We start from the raw sequence: 9,687 nt of genomic DNA on the forward strand, positions 1-9,687 counted from the left end.
AAACCCCTCCTCGCCGCCCGGGTGCCTCAACTGGCCGCCAACCGCGCCGCTGGGCCCCACTCCTCTCTGCCTCGCAGCTCAACCCTTGGGCAGACCTAGGGGAGACGCATGCGCATTCTTCTGCCCTCGGCTCCTCCCTCCCTTCTTTCGCCACGCCTTCGCATTTCGAGTGCTGGATCTTTTTGTCCCGTACTGCGTGCCGTGTTACTTTCCGTGCGGAAGTGCTGGCCGTGAGAGAAGATGGCGGCCACTGAGGTGGCGCCGCCTGGTGCGTTGGCCAGTCGGGTCAACAAGCGCAGCGGCGGCGGACCGGGAGGCGGTGGCGGCGGCGGCAGCGGCGGCGGCGGGGCAGCCAGAGGGGCGGAGGAGGAACCGCCGCCGCCCCTACAAGCAGTTCTGGTGGCCGACAGCTTCAACCGCCGCTTCTTCCCCATCTCCAAGGACCAGCCTCGGGTGAGCGACGTGCTCGAGAGCTGCCGGAGGGCCTTGGAGGTGGCAGGGCTAGAGCAAGTTATACTTTCAGCTGTGTGGTGAGGCGGCCTGTTGGAAGGACTTGTGCCCACTCTCTTTCCCAGAAATCGGGTTTATCTGGTTAGGAGGAAGGCGGAGAGACCGTCAAAAGCCCTGATGACTGCCTGACCAAGTGAGTGGCTGGCAGATTTGGGCACGCGTAGTGCTGTTCACCTCCAGGTTTGGGAGGCCCGCAGGACTAACCTCGGAACAGTGCTTGTGAGAAGCCTTCACATGGGGATTCAGTACCTCAAGAGGAGGCTGCGCCGCTTTTATGCAGAGGAAGAAGAGATTCTTAAGTGAAAGAAAATGTCACCTCCTTTTGCCTCCAAAAGGGATGTCCTGAACCTAAAAAAGGAGCAGACTGGTCTGATCCCAGAGTAACAGCTGTTTTGGATCTTGTACAGTGTGCTTTTTTCTTTCCAGGTTTTGATGACAGTCAGTGCCATCTGTCAAAAGGAGAACAGAACGGGTTCAGTGGCTGGGTGCCAGCATCCCCTGTATTGTCTAGACACTGGGGAATTGGACTGAGCTACTCCTAATGATTGCTGGGTTCCTCAGCAGTCCCCATTTCAAAGAAAAGGACTTACATTCTGTTCAGGGGAAGCCGTCTTTGACTCCCCACCCCACCTCCAAATAGTCTAATTGGCTATTTATTTTGGGCAACTGATTGGGATGGTTAGCCCCTGGCTCTTAAAAAGAGATCAAGGAAGGAAATCTTACAGGGAAAAAGACCTTAGTGGTGTTTTAAGTTTCTGGATTTCTAGTATTAGAAATCGGGGTTGTCTGTTCTGTATCAGCTCTGTCTGATGCTAAGCAAGTAGATTCTATGCTTACTGTATTCAAATTGCAACACGTTAGACTCATGTTTGGGCTTCCCAAGTAGCTCAGCTGGTAAAGAATCTGCCTGCAATGCAGGAGACCTCAGTTTGATTCCTGGGTGGGGAAATTCCCCTGGGTAAGGGATATGCTACCCACTCCAGTATTCTTGGGCTTCCCTGGTGGCTCAGATGGTAAAAAAAATCTGCCTACAATCCGGGAGACCTGCGTTCGATCCCTGAGTTGTAAAGATCCCCTGGAGGAGGTCATGGCAACCCACTCCCAATTTTCTTGCCTGGAGAATCCTCTTGGCCAGAGAAGCCTGGTGGGCTGCAGTCCATGGGGTTGCAAAGAATTGGACATTAGACATGACTGAGCAGCTAAGCACAGCAGACTCACGTTTAGAGCATGCCATGAATATCAAAGGCAGGAGCCTAATTACTTTTATATAGGAAAGATAAAACTAGTGTTTGAAAATACTGACAGAGGAGTGAAATCGTGGTTGAAGTGGGAGAAAGAATGGTTCTTAGAGGATCCTCACAGATAACAAGTCTTCAGACTTTTTTTTGTCTCTTACCCTCCAGGTCCTCTTGCCCCTGGCCAATGTGGCACTAATTGACTACACTCTGGAATTTCTGACTGCCACAGGTGTACAGGAAACCTTTGTCTTTTGTTGCTGGAAGGCTGCTCAAATCAAGGAACATTTACTGTAAGGCTCTGCAACTTTTCTTTCCATGTTTCACCATTTTTTCCCTGGTTTCCTTAGGATGAATATAACTAAGGGGAAATTATGAGGGAGAAAAATGTGTCTATTTGTATCCCATCATAAGGTCTAAGGGCATTCTCTTCACTTAGGAGGTGAGCAGCTGAAGCTGTGACAAAGATTAAAGAACAGCATTTGAATTTTTTATGAATCTCATAAAGTTTAGTCCCAGTGAGTTTTGCTTTTTATTTGGTGGCTCCAATATGCCAGTTACAAGAGTAACATCTTTGTTTTTCCACTGAGCTTCTAAATGTTTAGCTCTTCCTCATCTTTGTATTCCTGGTACCTTGCTTAGTACCAAGAACATAGTAAACACTTAACAATTGTTAAGTGAAATCTTTTTGAAAAAGAGTGACTCTCAGGATTTAGGGAAGCTTAGGAAATAAAGACTAGGATTAGCGTGATCTCCATCAGACAGCTCCTAAATTTGATATGAGCTTTAAGAGAAAAGTTTATCCCTAGAATACTTCAACTAATGGAAGTCTCAGCAGGATTTTTAGTTCAAATCCATGTTTGGGGATGGGTCAGGGAATGGAGAGGAAATAGCCATGCTTCTCTAACCCATAAAACAAGATTGGTGACACTATACTGAAGCCATTAATTATAATTCATTAATCTCTTTGAAGTTGAGGATGCTGGCAGAAACTCCAAAAAAATCACAGCAAAGGAGTGTGAATGTTGAATGGCGGGGGAATAGGGAAGCTCTGCATAATCTTTATGTTTGGTTTACTCATTTCCCTCACCCCTCCCTTCCCTTAGGAAATCCAAGTGGTGCCGCCCAACATCCCTCAATGTGGTTCGAATAATTACATCAGAGCTGTATAGATCACTGGGGGATGTTCTCCGTGATGTTGATGCTAAGGCCTTGGTGCGCTCTGACTTCCTTCTGGTGTATGGGGATGTCATCTCAAACATCAATATTACCAGAGCCCTGGAAGAACACAGGTCGGGATGGGAAAACAGTAGAGGTGGGGTTTAGGACCAACAGAGCCCTAGGACTGCTTTTTTACAGCTCTCTCCTTCCTGTCTTTTATAGGTTAAGGCGGAAGCTAGAAAAAAATGTATCTGTGATGACGATGATCTTCAAGGAGTCATCCCCCAGCCACCCAACTCGTTGTCATGAGGACAACGTGGTAGTGGCTGTGGATAGTGCCACAAATCAGGTGCTCCATTTCCAGAAGACCCAAGGCCTCCAACGTTTTTCTTTCCCTCTGGTATGTGGTTATCTGGGGTCCTTGAAGTGGGAAGGTGACAGGCTTCAGCAGGAGAAATGAGTTAAAGTCCTTGTAACTTCTCCCCACAGAGCTTGTTCCAGGGCAGTAGAGATGGAGTGGAGATTCGCTATGACTTACTTGATTGTCATATCAGCATCTGCTCTCCTCAGGTGAGCTCCTCAGGGCAAAGGCTGCATATCCACAGAGTAAAACTCTGAGAGTATATTACCACCCCCTTAAGTGGCCAAGGTATATTTCTTCTCCCTCTCTCTTATCTGTTCTATAGCAAAGAGATGTTGTCATCTTGACCCTAATAGCTCATTGGCAGACTTTTTTGGGATTCTGGCCCATGTCCTGCTGTCATAGTGTCTGATATGTCTCTAGGGGGCTATGTTTGCTTCCAGAGAATAGTACTTAACCTTAGCCCCCTCTGACTTCTCCACACAGGTGGCTCAACTATTTACAGACAACTTTGACTACCAAACACGAGATGACTTTGTGCGAGGCCTGTTAGTAAATGAGGAGGTAATAAAAGGCTCCCAGTGCCTCTTTGGAAGAGGGCTATAATATTATCTCATGCTGATAACTTTTGTTTTCCTGCCCCTCCTTTTTTCCTCTCTTTCTTCATTTGCTTTTTTATTTTAACCAACTTCAGGGACAGTAGACCCTACTAACACACAAAAGCAGAAGATTCATTTTTCATTTTTGGCAGATCCCCAATACCATCTGACCACCAGTGACATGTTAAAAAATCTCAAAATCAACAAACTGATTGCTAAAAACATGACTATCCACCATTACACATAATGTGAAAGTTTGTTTTCCTTTGGGTAGGTGGGGAGACTTTTGGTCCTGTCTTATATTTTATTGAGCTGTAAGAGGTAGGAAAATAGCTGGAGGTGAGAGGGAAGCAGTACAGAGAAAAGTCTCAGGCCACTTGGCTGTGACATTGAGAAGCAGTAGGGGATTTAAGGAAGTTAGAAGAGAATTATACTGGGGGATGTTCTTTTTCTCTTGCTTGCTGGGGTGACCTCTTTTTTTCTCCTCATTTAGATCTTAGGAAACCAGATCCACATGCATGTGACAACTAAGGAATATGGTGCCCGGGTCTCCAACCTATACATGTATGCTGCTGTCTGCGCGGATGTCATCCGCCGATGGGTCTACCCTCTCACCCCAGAGGCTAACTTCACTGACAGCACAACCCAGAGCTGCACTCACTCCCGGCATAACATCTACCGAGGGCCTGAGGTCAGCCTGGGCCATGGGAGCATCCTGGAGGAAAATGTGCTCTTAGGCTCTGGCACTGTCATTGGCAGCAATTGCTCCATCACTAATAGTGTCATTGGCCCTGGCTGTCACATTGGTGAGTATAGGTAGGGAGGTCAAGCTGGCCATCCTAGGAGCAGGAACTTGGGGGAACCCCATGAGTCCAGAAAAGGATACAGGGGATAGTCCCTGAGAATAAGGAACTAGAGTGGCTGCCTTAATAAAGGAAGGAACAGGGATGTAAAAACAGTGATACTTTTAATTTATGGTCTGTGAGCCTATTATTGGGTGACTCTTCACATTCCAGGGTACCCTGTATTCATATTCAGGATCAACTGGGTAATTAACATGCAATAACACCTGTTTAGTACATTGCAGTTTACAAAGGGCTTCTGTGTACTTTATTTCATTTAATCCGTACAAAAATCTTGTGAGGTAGGTATTATTTATAGATAAGTTTTATAGATAATCAAAAAGGCTAAAAGTGGTTGTCCCCTCCAAGGTCATGGGCTCATAAGAGGCAATGCAGGTACTTGATTCTGATTATAAGTCTAGTGTTCTTTATACTTTTTAACAACTCACTTTGGTTATAAGAAAGTGATGCTTCTAATGGAACTGCCCCATTAAGAGAACAGTAAGATTCTGACTTTAAAATGTACCAAAAGAGGTAGAATAATTTGGTTCTACTTTTAGACATGAGTGTGATTCTAATAAGGTTCTTGAGTTCAAGGGATCTCCAGAAATCTTAAAGGTTCTCAGGTTCTTAAGTCCAGTATATTAGTCAAATTGTTGTAAACCTGGTGGAGGGTAGTCAGGCTGAGCAATGTTCCCGTCTCTGACCTGAGCTTAGAGAGGGGGAATTTATGGTGATTTGGGGATGGAGTAGTAGAGCTGGATGGGAGCTCTGCTGGTGTCAGTCAGCCCCATTCTCCACAAATGGTCTGAGAATTGGTCTGGTCTGGAATTGGAGCCATGGGTGACCAGTAGTCTTTCCTGTCCTGAGCCAGGTGATAAGGTGGTGCTGGACCAGGCCTTCCTGTGGCAGGGTGTCCAAGTGGCTGCTGGAGCACAGATTCATCAGTCTCTGCTCTGTGACAATGCTGAGGTCAAGGAAAATGTTATACTGAAGCCTCGCTGTGTCCTCACTTCCCAGGTAAGACCTGCTCCGCATGGCACATAGGCCATGAGCTGAGTGGTGGTTATGCTGAGCCAGAAAGTGGCTTATGTCCACCAAATCCAGCCTGAATTGAAATTCCCAACCCAATGGTTTCATTTGCTTTCTACTTGGCTTAGTAAAGTCACTCTCCTTTGCAGGGAGTACTTTTCCCATACATTAATGGATCTGTGCCACCCACTCCTTTTTTCTCCTCTAGGTGGTAGTAGGCCCAGATATCACGCTGCCTGAGGGCTCGGTGATCTCTTTGCACCCTCCAGATGCAGAGGATGATGAGGATGATGGTCAGTTCAGTGATGATTCTGGGGCTGACCAAGAAAAGGAGAAAATGAAGCTGAAAGGTGTGAGACTCAGCAGGTGTGGGGCATCTGTGTGTCTCTCTGCCCCATAGAAATACCAGTGTTTCCTCCTAAGGGGTTGGTGCTTCTCCTGGGCCCTTGCTAAAGATCAGTGTCTTTTCCAGGTTACAATCCAGCAGAAGTCGGAGTTTCAGGCCAGGGCTACCTCTGGAAAGCTGCGGACATGGACATGGAGGAAGAGGAGGAACTACGGCAGAATCTATGGGGTGAGCTAGGCCTCATTCCTGCCACCCACCATCTAAATCAGATTATTTTGAGGGAGTTTGAACACTTCAGAATCAGACTGGCAGTGGTTTAGTCCCTAAGTCGTGTCTGACTCTTATGGCCCCATGGACTGTAGCCTGCCAGGCTTCTCTATCCATAGGATTCTCCAGGCAAAAATACTGGAGTGAGTTGCCATTTTCTTCTCCAGGGGATCAGAATCAGACTGCTTGTTCATTAATTTATTCACGCAGACAGAGCAGATATATTGCTCTCTGTCAATGGCTCTTTCGCTTTCTATTTTCTCACCCCTTTTGGATTCTCAGGACTCAAAATCAACATGGAAGAAGAGAGTGAAACTGAAAGTGAGCGAAGTATGGATTCTGAAGAGCTAGACATCCGGGCAGGCTCCCCACAGATGGATGACATCAAAGGTACATGGCCAAGGGAGCAGTGTCTGGGACAAAAGAGGAAAACCTCCAGTTTGGTTGGGCATAAAGTGAGGACTGGATGACTTAAAGCATCCTGGAGCAATATTGGCCCATGAACTTACTCTTGCTTTGATTTTAGTGTTTCAGAATGAAGTCCTGGGAACACTACAGCGGGGCAAGGAGGAGAACATTTCTTGTGACAATCTAGTCCTAGAGATAAACTCTCTCAAGTAAGAGCAGCCCCTCCCTATTCTCATTGCCTCAGGGTAATCCCAGGTGGTGGAGGTTCTCTCCTGATTCTTCCCCAAATAGGAATGTGTTCCCTCAACATCCCACTGGACAAGGCTGCTAGCATTTGAAACAGGGAGAACATTGTTCTAGCCTCAGCATAGACTTCTTCTTTCCAAAATCCTCCCTTTCCATGTTGTATCTGACTTCCTCTTCCCCAATGTCCTGCCAAAGTCATAGTCCTATAGTATGCTGAAAGGGCCAGTGAAGGCCCTGGTGTCACCCCAGTCTCCCCACAGGTATGCCTACAACATAAGCCTGAAGGAAGTGATGCAAGTACTGAGCCATGTGGTCCTGGAGTTCCCACTGCAACAAATGGATTCCCCACTAGACCCAAACCGCTATTGCGCCCTGTTGATTCCCGTAAGCAAAGATTGAGGCTGGGTACAACGGGTTGAGTGGAGACAGGTATACATTTTGGGGTCTTGACGTAGAAGTAGGAGTAGAAGGTCTTATGGGATATATGTTACTTGTGGTTCCTTTCTCCTTGCCTCTGGACACAGATTGGGTTCTAGAGCAGGTTTGGTTGTCCAGGGGGGTCAAGTTAGTTTCAGTAATGAGTGGCCTTTGAGATTCCAGTATTCAGGTGGTATTAGACCCCAAAGGCATAGCCAGAATGGACTGGATTGTCATACCCTCTGACTGAAAGTGATCTGACCCAGAATAAGGTGAATGTTTAGACTGGGAACACCTGCAGTATCTGGCCCCTTAACCTTACCTTGGAAATTTCTTTTTCCCCAGTCCTGCCAGCAGCTCCCAGGTGCCTCTGACATAATTCCACAGAGCCTGTATAACCTCTCTCATCTTTTTTAATTTTTAATTTTGTGATTTGCGGGATCTCAGTTCCCTGATCAGGGATTGAACCCAGGTCACAGCAGCAAAAGTGCCAAATCCTAACCACTAGACCACCAAGCAACCACCTCTTGTCTTGAAAGACCCATGTTATCATTATTGATTCTCTTTACTGTCCAGGTCTAGGTGCATGCTCAGGAATATATTGCAGCTTCTCCTCTTTCCCACAGTTGCTCAAGGCCTGGAGCCCTGTCTTTAGGAACTACATAAAGCGCGCCGCTGATCATTTGGAATCTTTGGCAGCCATTGAGGACTTCTATTTGGAGCATGAAGCTCTTAGCACTTCCATGGCCAAGGTGAATACCACCCCAAGCCACATAGTCCTGCATTTACTTGAAACAGGCTTTGGTGACCTCCATGGAGACACAGTATAGACTGACATGAATCCATATGGAATTTGGTTAATAGCTTTATCCATCTGTAGTGTTGTGCTCATTGCTGGGATAGTACAGCTTGGAGCCAAGCAACTAAGGCAGCCATTTGGAGGTTATCCTGGGAATGTATGGAGCACTATCCAACAATAGTTAGAGAAGTCAGACCTGTCCCAGTATCAGAGTGAACAGCTCACTCTTGTCTGTTTTGGAGGAGACTGCACAGTGTGTAGGAGGTGGCTGAGGGCCTGGTAGGAAGGCACTAGATCTTGCTGCCTCTTCCTCTGTTATCCAGTGTATCTTGAACCCTGCAAGGCCCCTGAGACCTCCTCTGCTGGCCTTCTGTAGGTACTGATGGCTTTCTACCAACTGGAGATCCTGGCTGAGGAAACAATTCTGAGCTGGTTCAGCCAAAGGGAGGTAACTGACAAAGGCCAGCAGTTGCGCAAGAACCAGCAGGTGAGTCAGGCTGCCCTCCTCTCACCGCAGTGGTTGTCTGGTTCCCTGGCTCCGGGCCCCAGACTCCAGGTGGTTGGTCCCTGGGCCTCTGGTTGTTTATCCACTAAGGAGAACAGTAGGGTTATGTGCGTCTCCCTCAGTAGCTCTCCACTCTGCTTCCTTACAGCTGCAGAGGTTCATCCAGTGGCTAAAAGAGGCAGAAGAGGAATCATCTGAAGATGACTGAAGTCACACTGCCTGCTCCTGTGGGTGTTGTTGATTACCCTCAAGGTTTCTGGGCCAGGACAAGTGAGAGACTAGTTCAAAAGGATGAGTGACCACCCTCTGAACTGAGACTGGAGCAGAGGCTGGAACTACAGTATTCTTCCCACCATCAGCAACCATGTGCCTCCCATCCTGACTGGGGAGTGGGGGTGAGGGAAGTTGGGCTAGATAACAGCTCTGCCTAAGGAAGAGCTAAGCAGGCCCTGTGGTTAGAGGAAGGCCAGAGGAACAGCTTGTGCTCTGGTTTCCCCTCAGGGAATAGCAGAGAGAAGTTGGCCCTCTCTGCTGCTTGTATTTGTTAATATTAAAAAAAACAGAGAGGGGTATATTTGGTTTCTCTCCAATTCTGACTGATCAGCCATTGATGTAGGTGACCAAAGAGTTTTGAACTTCTGATATAGTAGCCTTTCCTTAACCACCTGGTGGAGAGGGAGAAGAGGGGTGTTGTGGCCACTAGATGGTACTGTGGTGTCTCTCTAATTGACCATTGCCATGGTCATGATAGTGGAGGGGCTAGATTCTTTTCCAGCCTTTGTGGACCAATTTGTGGTCCTGGAGTGGTGTGCCCAAACCAGGTTCCATAGAGAGTCCTAGTCCAAACACTTTTCTTCAGAGGGTGATGATACCAAGCATATGTAAAGTCCATTAACCACCTGCCAGTCCATCACATGCTTTGTCCAGTGGATCCAATACCACTGTCAGGGAAACAGGGC

General features: G+C 47.3%; 1 protein-coding gene across 3 annotated transcripts; it reads left to right on the forward strand.

Moving 5' to 3' along the window:
* The first annotated feature begins 215 nt into the window (after window positions 1-215).
* Window positions 216-9,300, forward strand: EIF2B5 (eukaryotic translation initiation factor 2B subunit epsilon). 3 transcript variants are annotated; one of them, XM_081571236.1, is made up of 16 exons: window positions 216-453; window positions 1,914-2,038; window positions 2,852-3,037; window positions 3,129-3,306; window positions 3,396-3,476; window positions 3,754-3,831; window positions 4,360-4,672; window positions 5,583-5,728; window positions 5,949-6,090; window positions 6,213-6,314; window positions 6,636-6,743; window positions 6,880-6,970; window positions 7,268-7,391; window positions 8,051-8,176; window positions 8,600-8,779; window positions 8,854-9,300. In XM_081571236.1, the coding sequence occupies exons 1-16, from the start codon at window positions 241-243 to the stop codon at window positions 8,899-8,901; spliced, it is 2,241 nt and encodes a 746-aa protein (XP_081427362.1). In that variant the 5' UTR covers window positions 216-240; the 3' UTR covers window positions 8,902-9,300. The 3 variants fall into 3 exon arrangements, with proteins under 3 accessions (XP_081427362.1, XP_081427363.1, XP_081427364.1); XM_081571237.1 differs by having other exon boundaries at window positions 8,600-8,739; XM_081571238.1 differs by having other exon boundaries at window positions 8,600-8,710; window positions 8,877-9,300.
* Window positions 9,301-9,687: the final 387 nt, after the last annotated feature.

This window comes from Giraffa tippelskirchi, chromosome 2 (assembly GCF_054371585.1).
Source record: "Giraffa tippelskirchi isolate mGirTip1 chromosome 2, T2T-mGirTip1v1.2.pri, whole genome shotgun sequence".
NCBI lineage: Eukaryota > Metazoa > Chordata > Mammalia > Artiodactyla > Giraffidae > Giraffa > Giraffa tippelskirchi.

What these genes read in the sequence shown, in the direction of transcription:
- EIF2B5 (XM_081571236.1), top strand. Translation starts at nt 241, where the DNA reads ATGGCGGCCACTGAGGTGGCGCCGCCTGGTGCGTTGGCCAGTCGGGTC. An exon ending in TCTCCAAGGACCAGCCTCGG is followed by an intron (nt 454 to 1,913) that starts GTGAGCGACGTG and finishes CTTACCCTCCAG; the next exon opens with GTCCTCTTGCCCCTGGCCAA. An exon ending in AACGTTTTTCTTTCCCTCTG is followed by an intron (nt 3,307 to 3,395) that starts GTATGTGGTTAT and finishes TTCTCCCCACAG; the next exon opens with AGCTTGTTCCAGGGCAGTAG.